General features: G+C 38.5%; 2 protein-coding genes across 2 annotated transcripts in view; both read left to right on the top strand.

The window, feature by feature from the left end:
• Positions 1-443: 443 nt before the first annotated feature.
• LOC127977931 (P2Y purinoceptor 3) lies at positions 444-11666 on the top strand. Its single transcript, XM_052583163.1, has 2 exons — positions 444-570; positions 7563-11666. The coding sequence occupies exon 2, from the start codon at positions 7586-7588 to the stop codon at positions 8561-8563; it is 978 nt and encodes a 325-aa protein (XP_052439123.1). The 5' UTR covers positions 444-570; positions 7563-7585; the 3' UTR covers positions 8564-11666.
• A 736-nt stretch (positions 11667-12402) lies between these two features.
• The window catches only part of LOC127977322 (rho guanine nucleotide exchange factor 17), a 73325-nt gene continuing 62596 nt past the window's right edge, over positions 12403-23131 (top strand). Inside the window, exons 1-2 of the mRNA XM_052582174.1 lie at positions 12403-13401; positions 13623-17134. Of these exons, the coding sequence (XP_052438134.1) occupies positions 12870-13401; positions 13623-17134 (4044 nt within the window). The 5' untranslated portion in view covers positions 12403-12869. The remainder of the gene's footprint in view (positions 13402-13622; positions 17135-23131) is intronic.

Genomic DNA, 23131 nt, shown 5'->3' with positions numbered 1-23131 from the left:
TCAGCTGCTGAAACTTCGGTTAAACCTTTTTTGGTGTAAACAGCAGGCAACTGCCTGCAGGCTAAAATCATGTACAAAAGAAAAATGTGTTGACTCAGTTGATTGTTGATATCAGCGGATAATTATGATCAGCATATTCGAACACATTGGTGTATGAGCCGTTTTAACCGCGGGGCAATTTGAAATATAATGACAATACGATGTTTGTCCACCAACTTTCTGTGAGATAGTAAGTACACAATGAGCATTAATGTGCCACAATATAGATTATGTATAAAATGAATACATTTATCTACAGAAATCTACACATAAAATTACCAAAGCAAAAACAGTAAGAAAAAAACACTTATAAAATTCTATCAGCCAATCAGATGTGACCTTAGGTGATTAATATTCATGAGACGGGGGTGGGTTGACGATGACGCGAAAGTGCAGAAAGAAGAAGAGAGCAATGCGGAGTAATTCGTTACTTCTGTTTTCTTCGTTGCTCGGAAGAGATTCGCTTTTACTTCGCAGACAGAGTTGTTTTCTGGTGTTCAGCTGGGAAATAACGAAAGAGTGGATGCAAAGGTAAGTTTGGGAAGCGATAGGATATTAAAATCAAGTGGGATGAAATGATTATTTGCATCAATTGTTTATTATGCATGTAGATACTACTAATAAATAATACTAATTCCTAATCCAGGTTTTGTTCTTATAGAAATATATTATGTTCTGTTGCCTGTCATGGTTTTACAAAATTAATAATAGCCTACAAAAACTTCTCTAGTGCTACAAAGAAATAGATAACAGTGAAACATTAAAGAAACTGACATTAATTACACTAACAAATCATTGCAATAACCCATAACTAATTATAATGACTTAACACCTTTTTCTTTTTTGATTGTATATTCATAATTCAGATTTTGAAAAAAAAAAAAAAACATCTTGATCATTTTGTAAAATATAGATCTTATAAGACAAAGTCCTTTATGTTCACATCTCAACTATGTGCTGCTGTGAAATCATTTATTAATTAAATTAGTAGATATTTGATTTATCGATTGATATACAGTTTCAGCTCCTCACCAGGTCACGTTCATTTATTTTGTACAGTAATGCAGTGTTGTAAATCACATCTTTATTTCTGATTGATATTAACGCCTGTAGAAGCAGCTCTGTGGAAGTGCTGGAATCCACTGTAAGTCATTGTTTGCATTGGTGCAGATTCCAGTAGGTTAGTGATGCTCTAGTGAATAGCGTCTGTGCTCTGTGCTTCTTTTATGTGTATGTAGATGTGTCGTTAGGGGAATTAACATCATAGTGGGAAGAAATGTGTGTAGAAAAGAAAACATTCCAAGAGGTGGTTAATCCAGGCCAGAATTTACAATAGCCTCCTTTTTTTTATTCTTTGACCTTAAATTAATCATGATGAATGGTGCCAAGAGGCAGTTTGAACCCTCAACAGAGAGAAAACACTAGCCAAACGGTAGGAAGAGATAAAATAGAACAATGTCCCACATAGAAACATGACTTTCCTTGCCAAAATGTCAAATTTCCTGCTGTTATCGGTGTGTTGTAGTATGTGTAATTGCACTGTAGAGAAATGTCACCACTTGATGTTGCATGGAAGCAAACCCATGCCCTACTGTGCTATTTGTGTTCCTGACTGGTATGATACATGCTTGCAAAGTGATTGACCCTCTCACCAGTATCCGCTTCCAATTCCATGCCCTCAAACTAACACTATGTCACTCATAAATGTGGCGTTGTGCTCGCTTAGCATATAAAGAATGCCTTGTGACAAATTTCCCAGAAAAAGGTGTGTAAGAGTGTGTTTGGGAAAGAGCAAATCCCATGAATGTGAACAAATAATGCTCTCTTTCTATTACTTTAATTAGTCTGAAATGTGCGTTAGAGCTCGTCATGTGGAGTAACTGCTAAATTAAGACTCTTGCAGTTTCAGGTTGCTGCTTTCTCAAATGTTCTGTCAACACCCCTGCAGATATTTGCAGATGTGTCACAAGAAATAAATGTAGTCGCACTAAGACTAAACACTCTTGACTCAAACAAGTCCTGATTGGGGTTTCTTGAGTTTTTGCCAGCAGACAGCTGATAGATATCTCTGTTTGCTTAAATCAACGGCCATAACCACCACTCCCTCTCCGTTCCACTCCATGAAGCTCCAACATCTCAGTCAGCACGGTTACATTAATGCAGGGGTGTATTCCAGAAAGCACGGTTAACTTATCAGCTATACCCTGAATTTTCGTTGATTAACCCCAAACCTTGCTTACTCGATGTGGTTCCAAAAAAAGCGCCCAGTGGTAAGTTCATTCAACTCAAGAGTATAGACCAACACTACTTTTGCGTCATCGAAGGTTAACGCCCCTTTTTGGGGGAAAACAAGCGGATTCCCCTGATACAGAACTCGCTCTAATTTCTTGATAGCAAAAATGGCAGAAACATACACACTCTCTTTGCCGGCCGAGGACCGCGAGAGGTATTTAAAGAAGCTACTGGATACGGTGTTTACAGAGGTTTCCCTTTGAAATGGTCGAAAACTAGATTAATAACCCCACGCAGTGTCCAAATATGGACATCTAACGTTACCATTATCTCGTGGAATTGACAAGTAGTTTACTTTTGTCATTAACATACTCACAGTATGATAAACTAGACGATGAGGCCATGTCAAGAGTAGTCGGTGGTTTACTTGGATCATATTTCACTTGATTTAAGCTATTGACAGTTTTGTTGTAGTTAGAAATACGAAGCTGCTAGTAGCTACGTGATTAACGTTAGCTCTCATTAGGCACGCTACCTTGGCTGTTAACTGATTTTAAGTTTCAAATATTCGCAGGCTAGGACTAAGCAATATAACTATTATACAATATCTGTTTGTAATTTTGTCTGACAGGCCTGTACACATCAGAAACACTGAAAAACAAAAGGTCCCTGGAGCGAGTTCTGTATCTGGAATCCGTTTGTTTTCCCCCAAAAAGGGGCATTAACCTTCGATGACGCCAAAGTAGCGTTGGTCTATGTTCTTGGTTAAGCCTCAAGACATTCTCTACAGAGCGACGAATCGCGCGTTTCTATGGAAGTGGATGCTAAGAAAAAGCGCACCTTGCTGCTTCTTTCTTCTTGACTTATTTATTACTTATATTAGCACTTCATCATATATATATATATATAAAACTACATGTATATGTATATATAACAGTCTATATTACATATTGTAATATTATATAGTGTTGTGTTCTCATCAGTAGATCACAGGTGCACTGATAGCGCTGAAGTGAACTAACCCTGGAGCAGGTTATATTCAGAGAGCAAGTTAATATGGTTACTTACATAACCTGAAAGTAACCTCTGATTTTGGAAACGAAAGCCGGGGTTATCCACCCGCTTATCCTCAAACATACCTGGGTATGTCACATAACCTGCTTTTTTATAAATACCCCCTGGTCACATTTTACCATCAATATGACAAACTCCAGCTGTGTTCTTGGACTATTTTTAACCGTGAGTCTATGACTTCATGCAAGAACTCAAATAACCCTGCGGCAGAATAGAAGCAAGAGGCTTTTCTAGACCTTTATGTTTGACTTATCAGTGTCTAATGAAAATGAAACCATCAAAGTTGGGTAGGAGATTTGTGCTAATATACAATCTTTAAATCTACAGTTTTTGTCTGGTGGACAACAAAATTACACATGAAACAGAAATACTGCAAAATAATAATAACCACACCCTAGCAACCACCTTCAAACACATTTTCCAGAATAAGTTGGTCAGCTTGTCCTTGTGGTAATACTTGGAGAAATCAATTCAAATTCAATTAATCAAGATATAATAAAAATATAATACAGTGTAATATATATATAAATCATACACAATACAAATATTACATATAACAGAAATATAGGATAATTATAAAACATAAAGGGTGCAAAAAAATCTAAATATTTAGAAAATCATCCTTAAAGTTGTCCAAATGAAGTTTTTAGCAATGCATATTAATAATAAAAAAATATGTACTATATTTACAGTAGTTAATTTACTAAATATCTTCATGGAACATGATCTTTACTTAATATCATACTTAAGATTTTTAGCATAAAATAAAAATCTGTAATTTTGACCCATACTATGTATTTTTGGCTATTGTTACAAATCTACCCCAGCGACTTAAGACATATTTTGTGGTCCACATTCACATAAAAACATAAATATACATCATAAGCATGTCAGAAACCCAATCTGACGTTCCTCTGTTCCAGTACTCAGTGTTCTAGCTCAGTCACACCTGAGGCTGGTCAGTTGTGTGTTCCCAAACCTGTCCAGACACATCCAGCCTTCTGCTTTCACTCCAGCTGCCTCTGAGCACAATGATGAAGAGCTGATGACCTGGGCTGGGCTAGACTAATGATAAGAAATCAGCAGAATCAGGCACTTCAGCGACAGTTACTGAAGACAGACTGTGTGTGTGATCAGACTACTGCAAAAACCACTGGTTTAACAGCATCTGCTAAATACTCACACACACGTGTTAGTACTGGGCACACACACACACACACACAGGTTCAGACAAAGAGACGTTCTTGTGAAACGGAATGTCTCATTTCTGGTGTTGCACAACACTTCTTGATAATGACGTCAGACGCTGTGATGAAAGAGAAGAACTTTAGGGAGAAAAGACTTTAGTTTGTGTACTGCAGTGAAGCTTTCACTAATCATAGTGTAGATAAGCTCATAAAGATGAGGTATTATGGAAAAAACACATATTTACTGATCCCATTACCTGCAGTAATGTGTGTTGGTGGCATAACTGGAAATGAGGCTTTTACTTGAATGTGCACATATTGGGAATCGCTCCATACAGCAGATTTAGTAAAAGATTCGGTTCTGCTTCTGCATGCATACATAGACCTCAAATGATGCAATCTAAGGACACGCTCTGACAGTGTGAATAGCTGTAGAATTAATCTACCAAGGATTCATTAATAAAAATCACTCTGTTATTATCTATGGACTTGGACAAGTTTCTCAGTTTTTTTAGAGAAATAAAATGAGGAATTGGACATAAAAGCGAAGAACACGTGAATGGAGCCTTTGAGGAGTCTTTGTGGCCGTCCATTATCACCGTTCCTGTGAATGTTTGGCCTTCTTCAATAATAAGAATAGGCCACTTCATTTAAATATGAATCAACTCATTCAAACTGGCAACTGAAAGGAGTAAAAGAGGAATGTGAACTTCAGTAGTCTTTAGCAAGATTTGTGCTGCTTTACTATGAAGTTTGTTGTAACTCAGTGTGACCTGTATGTTTGCGACTAAGAAATTGCTTTATGAATGGTTTAAGAAAGCTACATTTAGCTTTATTTATTGTAAAGCATCTTTTTATTTAAAGTTAACAAAGATTTTTGTCTGAAAGATATATTATCAGAAATAAAATGCTATCAGGAGAATGAAAAACAGAAGTGTTGCAATTCCATTTGCTGCCACTGGTGACACAGAAGTGACACACTTTGCATTTAGACTTTCTAGTCAGTGGGTGTAAATAATGGCTCATTTAAGCCATTTCTGTTAATATGCTTGTGCACTAGATGCTATTTTAAGGCCATTTTAGTAGATTATAACCTCAAGTCCAGAGCATCAAATCAAATCAAATGTCTCTTTCCTCTTCACATGCATTTGTTTAATAAGTATTCATAATTGTAAACCCCAAGTCTTTATGATGTCCTCCACATCCTATCGTATGGTCTCACATCTTTACAGAATAAACACACTCCATTGCTAGTCAAGTGATGCTTTCCTGCCTTGAATTTTCAAATTGCATTTTATTAGTGACACCAATTATAAATGTAATTCTAATACTCTCATGTAAAATTACATCTGTCTAGGAAAGTCACACGGGAAAATGTCTGTAAATCCAGTCCTGTTTCTATATTTAAACATCTGACTTGTGTCTTAACATTCAGTGTTATCCAACACTAGAGAACACCGAGTCAAATATAGCAGTGAGTGCTTTACTCTGTGGTTTGATGGATGAAGTTGCCCAGTGGCTCCTGAGAGTCTGGCACACACACTTAGTTCGCTCATTTATTGAATGTTTTAACTCTAATTGGGTTTAAAGGAGAGATATTTTCTCTCTAATTTGGTTTTTACTTACTATGTTTGGACTTTATTAATGTGTTTTGCGTGCACACGCTGAATGGATGTGCGCTTTTAAACATTTAGGGATCCATTTGTTTAGTTTTGTTGGAAAGTTTTTGTTTTTTTGGGGCAAATTGCTTAAGACTCCAATAATGTCTCCTAAGAATCTGAATGATGCCTCAAATCTTTTATTCAAATGTCAAATATTTAAATATGAGCTTCATTTGTGTCTATTTGAATTATTCCACAATTGAAATTTTAGGAGAAATATACTGAGATAAATATGACACTCAATGAGGCTGTGAATAAGCATCCATTTGGCAATAATATTTTCTTCTGGATTATGCTTAATAAAATATGTAATGGCCATTTTTTTTTTAAAGGATAGGTAATGTTGGGGAAGGATTACAATATAAAATTAGTGATTTAGATATAATATAACATATACTGGATAATGTACAGTTCAGTTTTATTTTGTGATCATGACTGGCTGACTGCATTATCTCGCTTATCATGCATTCTGACTAAATGTATAAATATGTGAAGATGAAACATTGATTCAAGTATTAATAAATAATTACTTAATTTGTTTGCATTTTTAATGTGTATTTTTAAAGAAAATAGTTGATTACAAGGTGCAAAATAATCAACCTAGCAAAAAAAACAACAACATTGCAACAATATTGCAGCAATTTCATTTTATTTGTATACTATTGTAGCATTTATTGATATTATGAATAAGCTTTTATTGACATATTTTAGCTGTCATTGTACGTTTTAATAATTTGATGTGATTTTTTTTCATTTCTATTTATTTATATATATTATTTATGATTTATATATTTAGCATTTTTGGTAATTTTATTGCTTTTAAACTTTAAAAATAGAATACATTTTTACATTTGTATTGCTTTTAAATTTAGTTAAGGCTATATTCCTAACTTTAACGTTTTTGAAGTTATTTTTTTCATCCAATTTAATGTATACATAATTTCAGTTTTAGTTATATAACAGTGTACAGTTATAATAATACTTGGAGTACTATTACTGAATATTATACTATTAACTAAAAGTATAATATGTTCTAAGATCATATTCACTACAGTTGCTGTCATCATTTTACATGGCAGTGATATTTTACTATCATTTAGGTACTAATATAGTTTTATTAGTATTTATAAATTTTTTTAAAAATATGTTCTGTTTTCCTTTAAGTTGATGTCATTTTTTTAATGTCTGTATAGTTATTAGCATTTTTTAAAATGCAAATTATTTTGTTACTTATTTTTTATTTTTTAGTGAACCATAATAATCCTGTAGGATTATGCGGGCAGACAAGCACCACAAAACAACATTAAGTACAAGATTATCTATGCATAATGTACGACTACACTGATGCATTAACGTTTCTGTTTTTCAGAATGTGAAGCAATATTTGATAAGATGGCATCTCTTAACCATTCCACCTCTATTCTGCCTTCCTGCACCTACGAGGAGGACTTCAAGCGCTTCCTCCTCCCCTCCGTCTACAGCCTGGTCTTCATCTTTGGACTGCCGCTCAACTTCATCATCATCCTGCGGATCTGGGGCTCCTGGCACACTCTAACGCGGACCAAAATCTACATGCTGAATCTAGCGGTGGCAGACTTCCTGTACGTCTGTTCCCTTCCGCTTCTCATATACAACTACGCCAGCAAAGACTACTGGCCTTTCGGTGACTTCACCTGCCGCCTGGTTCGCTTCCAGTTCTACAGCAACCTGCACGGAAGCATCTTCTTCCTCACCTGCATCAGCTTCCAGCGCTACATGGGCATCTGCCATCCGCTGACGGTGTGGCCCAGACAAGGTGGACGCAGGCTGGCGTGGTTGGTCTGCGCTGGCGTCTGGGTGGCCGTCGCGGTTCTCTGCGCTCCAACGTTCGAGTTCGCCGCCACCGGCATCCAGCGCAACCGTACAGTGTGCTACGACCTTAGCGTTCCAGAGCGCTCGACCGCGTACTTCCCATACGGCATCACTTTGACCTTTCTGGGCTTCATCGTGCCCTTTCTAGTGATCGTGGTGCTGTACTGCAAAATGGCACGGGTTCTCTGGCAGGTCGGCGAAGCTCAAGAAGCCGTGGCTGTAGAAAGGAAGAATAAAGCCGTCAGGATGATCATTATTGTGATGCTGGTGTTCGCCATCAGCTTCTTGCCGTTCCACGTGACAAAGACGCTCTACCTGCTGGTGAGGGCCTTTCCCACGGCCCCCTGCGAACTGAGGAACCTGCTGTCTGTGGTCTACAAATGCACCAGACCCTTCGCCAGCATGAACAGCGTTCTGGACCCCATTCTGTTCTACTTCACCCAACCGCAGTACAGACGAAGCACCAGGAGTCTGCTGCTCAAGATCACCTCGCTCAGAGACAAAGTTGACAAAATCTGACTGGAACACACCTGCTTGAGTCAGAAATAACTGTGTTAAAGCAAGACACTACAATCACATCGTTTTTTTTTTTTTTCTCAACTATACATATTTGAGTTTTTTAAGGGTAAGGTTTACAAATTATTTATTTTGTAAGAGTGTAGCGGAAAATTACATTCAAAATAGACAGACATGCCGCTAATCAAAATGATCACACCCCTGTTTTAATAGCTCCGCCCCCAATCCTTTAACATGCTTTGCAAAACAGGCACTCCCCCCCATCATTAGTGGACACGCCCCTTGCTGCTGATTGGCTACAAGTGTGTTATGGAGATCTGGTCCGATCCGCTTTCAACAGCCTTTCTCAGAAATCGATTACTGCATCTTCTTTATTAAGTGTTTATTTAGACACTATTTCAGTTTCAGTTATAGTACATATCTATAAAAGCTCTTTTTTTGTCATACACTAATCCAAAAATCTCCACTTCAGCAGCACATACATCACACCAAATGTTTTTAGAAGGATTTGTTCAAGGGTTATTATACGTAGTTACTACAACTGAAACCATTTAAAAAAAAAAATCTGATACTTGAAATAAAATAAATGCTAACTGAAATAAAGTAAGAATTTAATTGAATTTAAAGCTGATTGTCAATGCAGCATTTCTCATTTTTGTTTAATTAGTGTAAAGTATTAAAATAACTAAAACTAAATGATGTATAAAAACTATATGAACATAAAAAAAATACTAATAAAACAAAAACAACAAAATTGTTCAAAACAAGTAAAGTAAAAACAAAAAATGTAAAAATCCTGTTTAGAATGCTTTAAAATGATATCAATGATACTGAAATAACACTGGTTTATTAATATAATTTATATGACATTTTAATTTCTGTAAACATGATGAAAATATTTTTCAGTATTTTGTGATTGGTGAAGAAATAAAAAGAAAAATCCAAAAAAAAAAAAAAAACTCTAAAAAAAAACAATACAAGAATTTTGAGCCTGGCTTTATTCAATACTCAGATTTAAGTTCTAGAAATGTATGGAATTTAGTCCATTTTAAATTAGTTAATGCTTTGTAATACAAAATGTAAAGACTCACTGTAGTGTGATTAGTTAACTAGGAAAGTATGGTGATATCCGATAGTTAAACACCATGCAGTGTGTACAATTAGTCGGCTGTGTGGACGTTGAAATCGAAAAAAGTCAATATTTAAATACAAAACGTCCAATGCATTAAATCCCTGTACTGTGAAAATTGTACATAATGGTTGAAGATATTCTTATAGATTGATTCAGTGTTACAAAAATGTATTTATGATGACTGAAACTATCATACATCACTCTATGGACATTTGAACTTGAACATTCGATTCATCAAAGAATCCTGAAGAAAAAAAGTATCACAGTTTCCACAAATATATGGAAGTAACACGACATTTTCAACATTGATACCAATCAGAAATGATTCTTGAGAAATGTTTTAAAATTCAGCCTTGCATCACAGGAATCAATTACATTTTAATATACATTCAAATAGAAAACAATATAACTGTTTTTGCTATTTTGACCGAATAAATGCAGGCTTGGTGAGGAGCAGCATACTGTATATGCGTGATATTTAGGATAAATAGGTGCACTGAGACAGTGATGTGTGGAATTATGGATGAGAGATAGAGATGAATGAGAGCATTTGGAATGGAAAGAATAACACCCACCATCTGTTTAACAGACTGCATCTGCTGCACATTATCTGGAGGTCATTATCAGATGTTTGATGGTTTAATAACACTTTGTACAGCTCAACATGCATCTGATGAAACATCTTGTCCTACTAGAGAAGGATCTTGTTTTAACAACACAGAGACATATTTGCACTGCTTGTACCGTCATTGTGTTTCCATGAAGCAGTTTAATCGCAGATGTAAATATCACATGTCTTAGAAGCTTTTATTTGACCTTTCAACGTGACCAAAAACTACAAATACAAATGGCTGGGTTTACAGTATGGTAAAACAAATCCTGTTGCAAAGTTGTGAGTGTGAATGTATTTTAGTCATTTGGCCAGTATTATCTTTGTGAGTTTTTAAATATGAATGAATTTCACCTTATTATGTCTGATTGGAGAAGAGCCTTTTTCTTCGGTCTGCATGAACATGAAGCACTCTAAGTTCGGAGTGAAATATAACATACTATATTCTGAACTGTAAATACTGTATACTACACCTTGTTTTTTTAATTAAATTGTTTGTGAAACTTCATGCATTATGCAGTGATAATCGTCAAACAGATACATTGTTGTTATGCAACCTTTCCATGTTGCATTATTAATTCAGCAAGTTACATTCATTTATTAATAAATTAAATGTTCTTTTTTTTTTTGCATTTTGAAATCCGGTTTTGTGCTTGTCTAATTAAAAAATGGCTGTATTTTGGCAAATATAGTAGATCTTTAAGGTATTCCATAAATATAAAGTATAGAAAAAGTCGTAGTACTGTGCTATTTTAAGCATACTGTAAATACTGCTAACTTATAATGTTAACTTGTGAGCATATAAAAAATTGCTATAATGTGTCGAGCATTACTGTGGTTGTGTCTGTGAACTGCCTATAGGTGGCGTACTTGACTAACAAGCAGACGTGCTTTTTGCAAATTAAACTGACTATTTGCTTCCTGGTTCAGCGCTAATTGTTGAACATTATTTGAGCATTTGCATAAAGAGAGTTTTAAATAATTTAATAATATATGACATGCAACTTTTGGTCAAAATTCATCAATGTGCCCATGTAATGATGAAAACAGTTATACAATATAATAGCCATTCAAGTCATTTCATCTCCGTTTCTTATGTAGTATGTGCATACAAGATCTTTTTTCATGCCTAATCTATTTTATTAATTATTGATTGCTTGTCGGTCACTATGCAAAGAAGATTTTTGTCAGCTTTTGTTTATGCATATCAAACTGTTTGTGTAAGTAATCTGTAGAATCTGTTGTTGTATAGACAAGTGTAATATTAAATTAAATCTATATCCTCAATGAGGTCTTTGTGAATTTTGTTTTGCTTTTAAATGTGAAAAGGTTTGTTGTTGGTCCAATAAAGATGAATCAATTAACTTCATTTCCTGCAGTGTTTCTTATATTACTGTAGCTAACATTCAGGTTCAAGAAAGACCTACAGTGGACTCAGAAAGTACATTTGATCACGTATTAATGTCACTGCATTACATAAAATATACCATGCCATAGATTTTATCAGAATTAACTTAAATATAAATATATATATATATATATATATATATATATATATATATATATATATATATATATATATATATATATATATATATATATATATATATTGACACTTGGTTTGATATTTTATTTATTATTTGATGAAATTACATTCACACAGTCAACTTTGGATAACGGTAAATAAGAACATGGCCACTAGAGAGCACTGTAGACATGCAACTAAAAGGCAAGACAGTCGAAAACCAAGAAAAAAGAGAGAAAAGGAAGCCTTCGAAACAAAGGACTACAAAAGTTTTTTACTGTAAAGCCAGTTACCATGCAGACAAGCAGAGCTTTTGGTTAAAGAGGCAATAGATTTATGCCTGAGCTTTCCCAAAGCTCAGCAAAGACAATGATGATGATAATTTGTTCAAAAGTTTCCTACTGTGTGTTTACAAGCTGACTCATACCGTCAGCATTATCTGCTCTCACATCAGAAAGAGGAAAAGCTGGATCCCCCCTCGTATTCCCCAGGGGTCTCTCTCTCTAACCCCGACCCCCATGTTTTAGTCCCGCCCTCAATCCAAGCAACTATCTGCATGTAAAAAGCCACAAGTCACGGAAACCCTTAATTGTGCCAAAATAAGGCTGAGCGCACTTACTCAAGCTGGAAATAAAGGATGCTTTTGAAGAAAGACAGTCGGACAAGGAAATGGGATTTACTTTGGAAAATGTACATTATTCAAACGTTGCTTTATTGTGTTTTGGGCTGAAACACTTGGGAGTTTTCTGCTCAAACTTTGAGCTCTTTCTAAATGCATGGATGGACACTAAGGGAAGCAAACATGCGCAAAGTTCTGGGGATATAACTCTTTTTTCGAAAACAATCCGCTGTTCCTGAATTTTTTTTTTGTCCTCCTATTCGGAAAACACCGCCAAGCTAATTTTGTGGTTAAATGGGGGCATTGTAAGTTGTTTTCAGGGGGGTAAAGGCAACCACGGAAAACGAAGGAGAAGAAAAGAGCACTATTTATCAATGAACTGAGAGAATAGTAAGAAAGACAAGTGGGAGGACAGGCATCGCAATGGCTGAAAGGGAGATTGAAAGAAAAGGGCCTGCTCACAGAAGCGTCTCTTTCAAAAAGTTGGAGAGTTGGAGTGCAAAGCGCAGATCACTTGGAGAGGATTTGGATAGGTGCGGTGCCCTTCCCCCAGACGCCGTAGAGCTCAGCGCGCAGACATCACAAGCGACGCACGCTGCAACTGTATCCAGAAAAGTTTCCAAATTCTCAGCGGCCAGCCTCTCAACCGCAGACCTCAAGAAAGCCTCTCATGGAATATATCCATCGGTTCGCCAGCTCTCTGAGAAGTTCAGTTTGAGCACAGGCGGGACACAGAGCTCATTAGTAAACACTGGAAGCGTTAAAAACACAAAAAGTGTCGAAGATTCGTCTCTGAGCGAGAGTGGCTGTTTCTCCAATGAGTTTTTGGAGTCTGCGACGGAGAAACAACTTCAGGACAGTTGCAGATATCGCTCTCTAGAGTCTGTGTCAGGTTCGGATTCGGACAGAGGAGATAAACACAGGCTTAGGAAAACTCTGGGTGGCACAAACACAGGTAAGATGCATTGTTTTGAGATCACTAGTTCTTATTTAACACCCAACAATTGTTCTGCCATAAACAAAGACACTTTATAAAACGTGTCTGCTCAAGGTTAAGTACTAATTTGGCTTGTACTTTAAAGTTAGCATAGTTTACTGTATTTAGTGTACTGACAATTTGGATCAGTGTGTCTGCTTAATGCATACATCTAAGTTAACATGATGTTTTTGTTTTAGGGAGCCCAACATGCAAATCCCATCGCTATCACCCATCCTATGGAGAGACGTCTATTCATATTGATTCAAACTGGCCAAGCGTTTCTAAGATTAGAGAACTATTTGGGGATAGGCGCAGAAAGCAACATCGCTCAACTTCAGATGCTGATGACTTGAAATCTGCATGTCAAAACATCCAGCTTTTCGATGCTAAAGAGGGCTCCTCAACTCCAGACAAAAGTGACAAACAGTTCCCCCACCAACCAAGGGGAGCCTGGCAAGACACAAACTGCTCTCATCATGACAACAGTTCATTATATGCGGACTATTCAATCCCTAACTTCCATACTTTAGCTGCTGAAAGCCATTCCTTCGAGTTTTTGAATTGTGATTGTCCTCCTGCTCCCCCACCGCACAGTAGAACGACCGCTTTGCCCCTCAGGTCTCACTGTTGGCAGCTGCAGGAGCAGAGACAGAGGGCAGAGCAGCCACAGCCACCGGATAGCTCGCATTCCTCACATAACTCCTCCCAACCACAGACCGGGCCCTCCGTGGAACTAGCCGGCACTGTAAGAAGACTGAGCTCTGGAGAAGAGGACGAGAAATTCAGAGAACGGACAGGCGATAATTTCCCACAAAACAAGTATGGCATCAGGGCTAAGCTGAGAGGAAGGTCTTCAGGCAGTGAGGAGGACAGCCCTGCTGCAGCACTAGTGCACCACAACAAGGACGTAAGACGCCGCTCGCTAAGGAAAAAGAAGAAAAGCAACTGCAGCAGAGGCAATGAAGAGTCAGATGACAGTGACAACCAGCCTGTAATGATGGAGCCGTGTGATTCTCAAACAGTGGGCCGCAGGATTGAGGGTTTCCGTTCTAGGGGTTGTTATACAGACATGCCATGGGCACGAGACGGCACATCACAACGATCCCATGTGGCTAAGGACAGCTTTAGGCAACTATATAGAAATTTTGAGGGGTCAGTCAGAACTAGCCCTGTTCCTCAGGTGTCGCGGGTTTCAAAAGTCACCATACCCTCATTTTTATCCAGTCCGTTGGGGTCAAGAAGTAGTAGCAGGTATTCTAGCACAGAGATGTTAAAAGAAGAGGATCAGCCAGCCAACATCCATGGCTATGGCAGGGCTTCATCAGCCGTTCTGAGTAAGACATACCATGGCAATGCCACCGTGTACCGCTCGCCTAGTTTTGGCCATGGAGATAACTTTTCTCGTACCCCAGTTCGAGCTCAGCCTAAGCTTGTGCCCAGCTTCAGCCCAGCAGAAAATAAAACACGCAGTTCAGATAACAGGGTATTCGGCCCCTCCTTAAATAATGAGAAAGACAGGAACAGGATCTCTATATCCAACCCTGACATTGCCTCTGAAACTCTATCGCTTCTTAGCTACCTTAAGACCGATCTGTCTGAGTTAAGAATGAAGAAAAAGGGACAAGATGATGAGGACAATGTAAACTCTGATCAAGGCACGTCTGTGTACAGAATGGGCTCCAGGACAAATCGGCCACACCATGGACGCCCTTCCCTGAAGGATCTCACTGCTACTTTGAGGAGGGCGAAGTCATTCTCCTACTCTGAGAAGCCAGCAGGGCAGCAATGTCATGGTAGCGGGCCAAGTTTAAGGAGTTCCTCTGAGCAACGGCTAGACTCTGAAGATAGTGGCGAGCAGGTGTTGATTGCTGACCGGGAGGTGGAGAGCGACGACTGTAGATGTACCTACGGTTACGACGAGCCAATGCCTACCCCTCTGCAAGACCGTTACGTGCAGGAAGCCAGACAGGTGATAAGAGACATTTGTCAGATGGGTGAAAGTAAGGATGATGATGATTATGAAGAAGACTGTTTCAAGACAAAAAGCAGTGATGCTAAAATAGACACTGAAAAAGAAGATAAGGCAAAGCAGCAGGTGAGGAGACTTGAACACTCTGATTTTACTGGGTGTAAGGAAGAGGAGGCTGATGGAAAAAGTGGAAAATGTTTACAGGAGGGAAATTCGGAGGAGAATGTGTTCTGTGATAAGTCATTGGATGAACTCTCCGGCCATGAATCTAGCCTGACAGATGAAGGAATTGTCACAGAGCCAGAGATTGGCTCATATGGGGGGATATCCTGTGGTAAAAACCTTCTGGGTCAGACTCCCACCGTTTGGAATCAGTCAGGGTTGTACGAAGAGCAATTGCCTGATACAACAGCAGAGGAATCTCTTTCATCTCAAGTTCCGTCTGTTAAGACGGAGTATGAGGGAGTAGCCATAGGAGGACACATTAGCAGCAGTAAAAATGTAAACCAGGGGGCCTTGGAGGCTCCGTCTACTCCTAGTGCTATTCGCAGGCGAAGGAAATTCTCCTCAGCTGGCAACAACGGCTCAGACTCCAGCAATGGCAGTAACGCAAAGTCTAATGGTGAGTCTGCATACCGTTCTTTGAGTGATCCTATGCCTCAAAGACGTCGGTCAGATGCAGAGGATGGTGGAAAGAGCTTCTCCATGGACAGCAACCTGCTCGGTTCACTCTCTCTGAGTTCCAAGGTGGGTGTTGGTGTGGAGTCTTCTGCAGCAGACCTTTCTGAATATACAGGCAGTGCTGCCAGTGACCTTTCTGTGTGTAGCGACAGCCTGAAAGATTACAGTACTGTGATTCAGAGCATTGTTTGTGAACCTGGCACAATGGACAATCTTATTGATGAGAAGGCGAATGGCAAGGCTGTGAAGAAAAAGAGCTTTAGCGACCCTAGCAGACGTGGAGAACTGGCAGATACCGTCCTAGAATTTCAAAAGCATCCCAGCGAGCCAATAAGTGAACTAGAACAATCCATACCACCTTCCAGCAGTGAGCCCATCTTATCCGAGCAAAGAGACAAACTTCGGGCTCTCAATAGTGAACGACCATTATTTTGTTCAACCAGGAGTTCTCATTCTGAATCTGAGCATGTTTTGCCCTCCCACCTTGGACATAACGGAGAAACAAAAGTGCCAGATGCACCCTCACTTCCTTTTGACCCTAAGCTAGTTCAGGTTTTGTCTCCTTGCACCAGTCGCAGGAGCCCCAAGAAACGCACAAACAGCTTTACCCATCAGTTGTCTTGTGATGACGGTGATCACTTTGATGAACAAGGTGAAGAGCAGTCCTCTGCATCCATCCTCCCTCAGCTTCAAGCCTCAAAAGTCAGACCCAAACACGTGCGTCATGCCAGTGAACCTGCCACATTTGTGCCCATCATTCCTTCACATGCCCACATCTCCCAGGACCTCCAGAGTTCAAGTCATGTCGGAGAGTCTTCAGCACCCAACAAAACCGTCTCGGGGGAGGATACTCCATCATTAGAGGACGTCACTGAGCAGTACATTTTGGCCTTGAACTCTCCAGAGTGCCCGGTGGAGACCCCAGCAGCTACTGGTGGGGTTATTCTGGAAGGCACCACTTCCACACCTTCAGTTCCTACAACCACTGCTGAGCCAAAACTAGAGAGGAAGTCCAGCGAGGAACTTTCCACTGGATCACTGAAGGCCAAGCCGAGAGTGGTGAGTGATGTGTTTTGTTCTCTATTTTGGTTATTTATATGTTTTTGAAATGTTTGTTTATGACGTAAATGCTAGCAAATATGTTTCTGTAAACTATATTGGATGTAGCCTTTTGCTTTATAATCATGGGCGTTGAATTGCGAGCAAAGCAAGATGAAGTGTTTTTTGCATATTTTATGAGAGCTCTATGCTGGTGTTCTGGACTGAATTATATTGCGGCTAAAACTGATGCATTGCTCTAAAAAGAACTTGGATGAGAGGTTCAAGGCCTTCAGCTTGAGTGGTATGCGTGTGAAAAATTATGAATTCATTTGTGCAGCGTTTGACAGGTTGTTACCTCAGGTTGTTGTGCAGCTGAATTTACAGCTCCCGACTTTGTTTTTGTCTCTGATGGAAAGAGCAGAACAATGTTTCTTAGAAATATGAAGGATGTTTATTTTGCCCACAGCAGATTCTCCTGCAGTCATGTTGTTCTTCTTTTCCTTAGCCTACCTTCCTTTTGCTCCAATGCCTGTAGTGTGTGTGTGTGTGTGTGTGTGTGTGTGTGTGTGTCTGTACATTAAAGTGTGTTTATCTAACTGTCTGCCGCAAATGATCCTTTGTGTACTTGCCTCTATGAAAAGTCAGAATATTCTGGCATTCTTAACTGGCATATTTTGAAGGGAATGCTTTATCTCTTTGTGTATTTATATAATGGTTTATCCATTTTATAGAAAGTTAGAAAAGACTTCAAAAAAGCCTTGTGTTACCAAACTGACCATAGGGAGAAATATCTTTCAAATACTTCATATTTAAGAGTGTTGTGCTTGATAGTGTATGTTCGAGGGCATACTCTCAGCGATGGATTAGTTCTCTGTATGGCTTTGGCAAGCCCTCTGTAGCACAGTTGGTCTGTCTCAGACACTGGGTTTGGTCATAGTTTCCCTCATTCCACCTTTTATGGTGCTGTATTTTCCTGAGATTTTGTCTGTGCCAGCTTGTCCTTTTAGTATCGTGGTCCACTTAGGACTCTGTTTGGAGCTGCCTGAAATTGGCTGATTATGTAAAGGGTGCAGATGAGTTCGAGTAACATTTTGTTGTAACTTTTTTCTCGCAAGGGTCATTATCATGTGCACTTTGAGGAAATGTTAGCATGGCCTTGTCATTCAGCTTGGATTATGCAGTCTAATTTGTGCCCATCATTGACAGAGTCTTGGAGACTTGTGCACGCTTTTGACTCTCTTTTCATGAACTTGCACACATGTATTCGTATTCTGGCTAATGAAAACACAGTGTAAATAAATAGAGCTAAACGTTCCTCCTCTTAAGCTGTTAGCTCCAGGCACATTTCCAGAGACTAATGCCTGCTTTATGACGTGTAGGGCTGTTTGATGTTTCTTTCATGTTTTTTTTTCCTCCTTTCACTAAAGTGTCCAAAGATTTTGTCTAAAGAACATTTGTAAATCTATATAGTTGCCCTGAAAAAGTATTCGTACACTTCAGCCACAGTTATAATATATATGCGCGTCATTGCATTTTAAAAGTAAATCAAACCAAGTGTGCTTATCTTTCCTTTTGAGAAATGCCTCTAATGCAATAATGCTTAAGTCATGTTTAAATGTCAAGTTACTTTTTGGGGCCAGTGGATTGTACTTGCGTTCAACTTCTAAGTAGTTCTTCAAATGTGTTTGGTGGCATTCTATGTGATTTGGATAATTGGGTAATCACTTACTGACATTAAAACACATAATGGCATTTATTATGTAAAAGTTGAGACCTTGTAATGTAATGATTTTTAGTGGAAGAGGAATGGGTGCATGTCTGACACTGGTGTGTTAATGAATATTGAGGCTTGGAGAAGTTCAGACCTGCGATGAGTGTGTGGAGATGGGTTAGCTAAAGTATTCCCTGAGGTTGTGACGATCAGCAACCGAAAAAAGAAGAAAGCGCATCTGGACAGGCTGTGGAGGGGAAAATGCCCTCGGATTGAGCTCTTTGTGAGTAACCTGTGAAGATGTCTCAATGCTACGGTAATGTGAAACAGTTCTTGGATAGAAGAGGGGGAACACATTGTGCTCAGCTGTACAAAGACAAGCAAAAGAGCTGAGATAAAAGAACCTAACAAAAGAAAAGCCTGCTGAATAACCTCCATGTACAACACAAATGTGTGAGAGTTTGTGTCCATTAAAAAAATGCTGCCACAAAGTAATGAAAAATCTAAACAAGTTGCTTAATGATCTTGATGGTCTTAAACTGCACTTTTTCCTCATTTAAGTTCTACAGTGATTTACCTTTCAGAATCGATGTGGTCAGTCTTTAGAGAGTTTACCAGCAGAAACGCTTGTTTTAAAGCATTTGCATTTAATTATTATCTGTATTTTATCTGTAAAGTCAACCAAATTGTCCATTTTGCAGCTATTTTTTAATAATTTGTTTGACTTTGAAATATTGGATATAACATGCGATTCTGTCACACTGGACATAATTACACTCATTGTTTCTTTTGTAAACTAGTACATACTTTATATCTTTGAAAGATTAAACAGAGAGCCAATGCAGATCTCAAAGTCTCAAATTGTCTCTTAAGTCTGCTGTCAAAAGCTAGTGAGCTAAAGATCTCAAATAATCTCATTGGCGATCAACATTCAATTTCTAGCTCAATGACTTCAGCTGGTCTGCAGGTCTTAACTGGTTAAGGCACAGGGACACTGCTAGTGTGTGTGTGTTTTGAGTGTCTGTTGTGTGTGTTATAAGAGTCTGTGCTCCTTTATCAGCACCAGTGCCGAGTGATCCTGCGCAGACAGGAAGCTGTTGTGGTTACTAATATGTTTGATGAGCTGCAGAGGCAGGAATGTGCTGCTCTGCTCGAGAGACTGTTTGGAAACATAGTGCCAGGCGTGAGAGAGAGTGCACACACACACACACACACACTCTCCAGACGACTGTGTGCTGTGCTATGTTTGCATGACTTGTCAAAGCTTTGATGCTGTTCTGGCTGTAACTGCTGCTCCGTGTCTTTAGCGGGATTAAAGGCTCAGCTGGAATGAGGGCATGTGTTTGCTGTCTGCCTGCGATCGGACCGTCATCTCAGAGGGGACACGGTCACGTCTGTGTCTTCCTCTCTAACCAAGAGTAATTCCCTGTGTATGTTCACTCAGACACTTGTGAGTCAGTGTGTTTTAATGCTGCGTCTGGATATGTGTGTAGATTTCCTCACTCTTTAAACTTGCTTAGAGTCACTGCTGCTGTTGTGAGTGATTCATCGGTTTGCCTGCCGAGGGAAAAAATGGCTTTGCCATGCTACGCTGGTTTGCTGGTTTAAGAGGACTGTTGTCTCATTTCAGAGGGGTTTTGGACACTTTTTTTTGACACTCCATTAAAAACTAGCTGAGACCAACAACCATCTTAGGCTGGTTCATGTTTAGTCTAAAGATAAACACATTTGTGTTGAATTTTTCAAATTCAAACTGAAGCCTAAGGATTTTACCCGACTTAATATTTTCTTAGGTAATCAAGTCTGTACGGGAGGCAAAGTATTATTAAAGCATAATATTAAAGTGACATTAAAATATTTTCGTACTTTAAACGAGAAATAGTTTGAAACTCATTTTTCAATTTTGTTTGCCAAAATTTTGTTTGCCAAAATTAATGTTGTTGCTATGTGTTGCAGGTGATTGCTAGGTGGATGTTTAAATCACTAATACTAAGAGTGCATTTGCATTAACAAATCTAGTCTCGTTTTTTCCATGGCAGCCTTCATTGGCCAAGGCTTTCCCATGAGTCCATTTGAAAAGTGAAAAAAGTGACGTGACATTCAGCCAAGTATGGTGACCCATACTCAGAATTTGTGCTCTGCATTTAACCCATCCGAAGTGCACGCACACACAAACCGTGAACACACACACCCTTAGCAGTTTGACCGACATGTCAAACAACCAATCACAGTTAGTTTCGTACATCGTCACGTTTCGGGCTGTGGAAATGATGCCACAATAACAGACCGGTGTGTAAAACTCTCGAACATATTTTAAAGATTTTATGCTCCGATCTTTATATATTTGACATACTTTTGAAAACCCAGTGTTTAGTTGGTCATGATAAGCGCTCGTCGTAACAGTTGAAAACACAACGTCTTTCTTCTTTCGTGAGGTGGTTTGGTGCCACAGCACTTTTGTTTCCAGGCGGAACCTTAAAGAACACAACATGCAAGTCTACCAGAAATCCTGTATAATTCAACCAATCCGACGACAGCTTCATAACTCCTGAAGTGTTTCCACTTTTGTGTCCCATATGCATCAGACGTTTAGCCAATGGTCCGTGGGCATGAAGTCTGATGTTGAGACTATAACAAACTTAATATGATACTGTGATTAGCATGTCAGTGTTATTTATTTAGTAAGAATATCATATTTTATAGTATTTATTATTATTATTTTACTTGATCTTAAGTTTTAAGTTTAATTTAACTACCGTATTTTCCAGACTATAAATCACACTTTTTCTCATAGTTTGGCTGGTCCTGTGACTTATAGTCAGGTGAGACTTATTTATCAAAATTAATTTGACATGAACCGAGAGAAATGAACCAAGAGAAAACATTACCGTCTACAGCTGCCAGAGGGCGCTCTATGCTGCTCCTGTAGTCTATCACTGAAAACATAGAGCGCCCTCTCGCAGCTGGAGACGGTAATGTTTTTTCTTGGTGCTTGTTTCTAAATAAATGCGACTGATAGTCCAGTGCGACTTATATGTTTTTTTCCTCATCATGACGTATTTTTGGACTGATGCGACTTATGCTCAGCTGCGACTTATAGTCCGAAAAAAAATGGTAAGTTTTAGCAATTGTTTTGTCTGCAAATTTTATTTGTTTTTACTTATATTTTATAGCTTTATTTTTGTTTTACTATTCAGCATTTTAGTACTTAATTTCAGTTGGCTGCCAATGCAAAAAATTTTTTTTTATATCCGCTTTATTTCACTTAACAAAACATGTTTTTATATGGTTTTAGTGAATAATCTACACTAGAGAAAAGAAGAGTTTTCTTTCACCTCTCTCTCTCTGTTCTATGCTGGTTGTTGTGTTCATAGCCGTTTTGCAGCAGTGAAGGAAAAGAAGGCCACATTCCTGTTGCCTGAATAAAAGAAAACAACAGGGAACAACTAGAGCCCCTTTTCTCTTCTCCATGTTCCTGTGCTCTTTTCCACTCACTCGCTTCATTTCCACTCAATCAGTCTTTTATTTTCTCCCTCTTTTCATTTCCAAGTATCACTTTTCTTTACTTTTCACAGCCCTGCTGTCATCCATTACTCCCTCCTTCCCTCCCTGTCAGCGTACCTGATATCAGGGCTGAATCTCATTTCTGGAAGAACGACAAAAATGACTTCATCCCTCCACAATGTTCCTCGGCTCCTGAGCTGTCTGCAAATGGCTTTCAGAGGAGAGTGAGAAAGAGAAATGAACAGGAAGAGCAGCTTTAATGCACAGATAATCCACTTGCCTTCCAGCTTCCCTTCCCTTTTTTCTATTACTTTTTGTAGTGATGTGCAATTAATTATATTAGATGTACTTACTAATAATGCCCCTTGACCACTGGCTTGGAGGATCAACTTATATATTTACTGACTCTTCTAATCAAATCTGATTAATTGATTATTTGTTCATTTATTTGGCAAATAGAACAAAGATTATTGGAGTATTATTTCAGTTTTCTACTTCAAAATTTAATGTTTACTAATTTGTGCAGAAAATTCTGAATGAAATTCAAATGTTTTGATGCCAATAATGTAATTTTCTTTCCTTAATGCATTAAAATATTAAGTTCTTTTTTTATTAATCGATTAGTCATGATAGAATGTTTGAATCATTCGACAGTCAAAATGTTTTTATTGCTCAATCTAAAAGGTTTGATGCAAACCCAGGCTTCTTTGGGTGTTCTCTGCTGTTGGTGGTCTCTGTAAGCATGAGGGCACACGTTTTTAGAGTTACACTCATGCATTCTGTCATGCAGGGATCGAATC

Source organism: Carassius gibelio, chromosome B18 (assembly GCF_023724105.1).
Source record: "Carassius gibelio isolate Cgi1373 ecotype wild population from Czech Republic chromosome B18, carGib1.2-hapl.c, whole genome shotgun sequence".
NCBI classification, from domain to species: Eukaryota; Metazoa; Chordata; class Actinopteri; order Cypriniformes; family Cyprinidae; genus Carassius; species Carassius gibelio.
This window is presented reverse-complemented; position numbering and strand designations above follow the sequence as displayed.

What these genes read in the sequence shown, in the direction of transcription:
- LOC127977931 (XM_052583163.1), top strand. Translation starts at nt 7,586, where the DNA reads ATGGCATCTCTTAACCATTCCACCTCTATTCTGCCTTCCTGCACCTAC.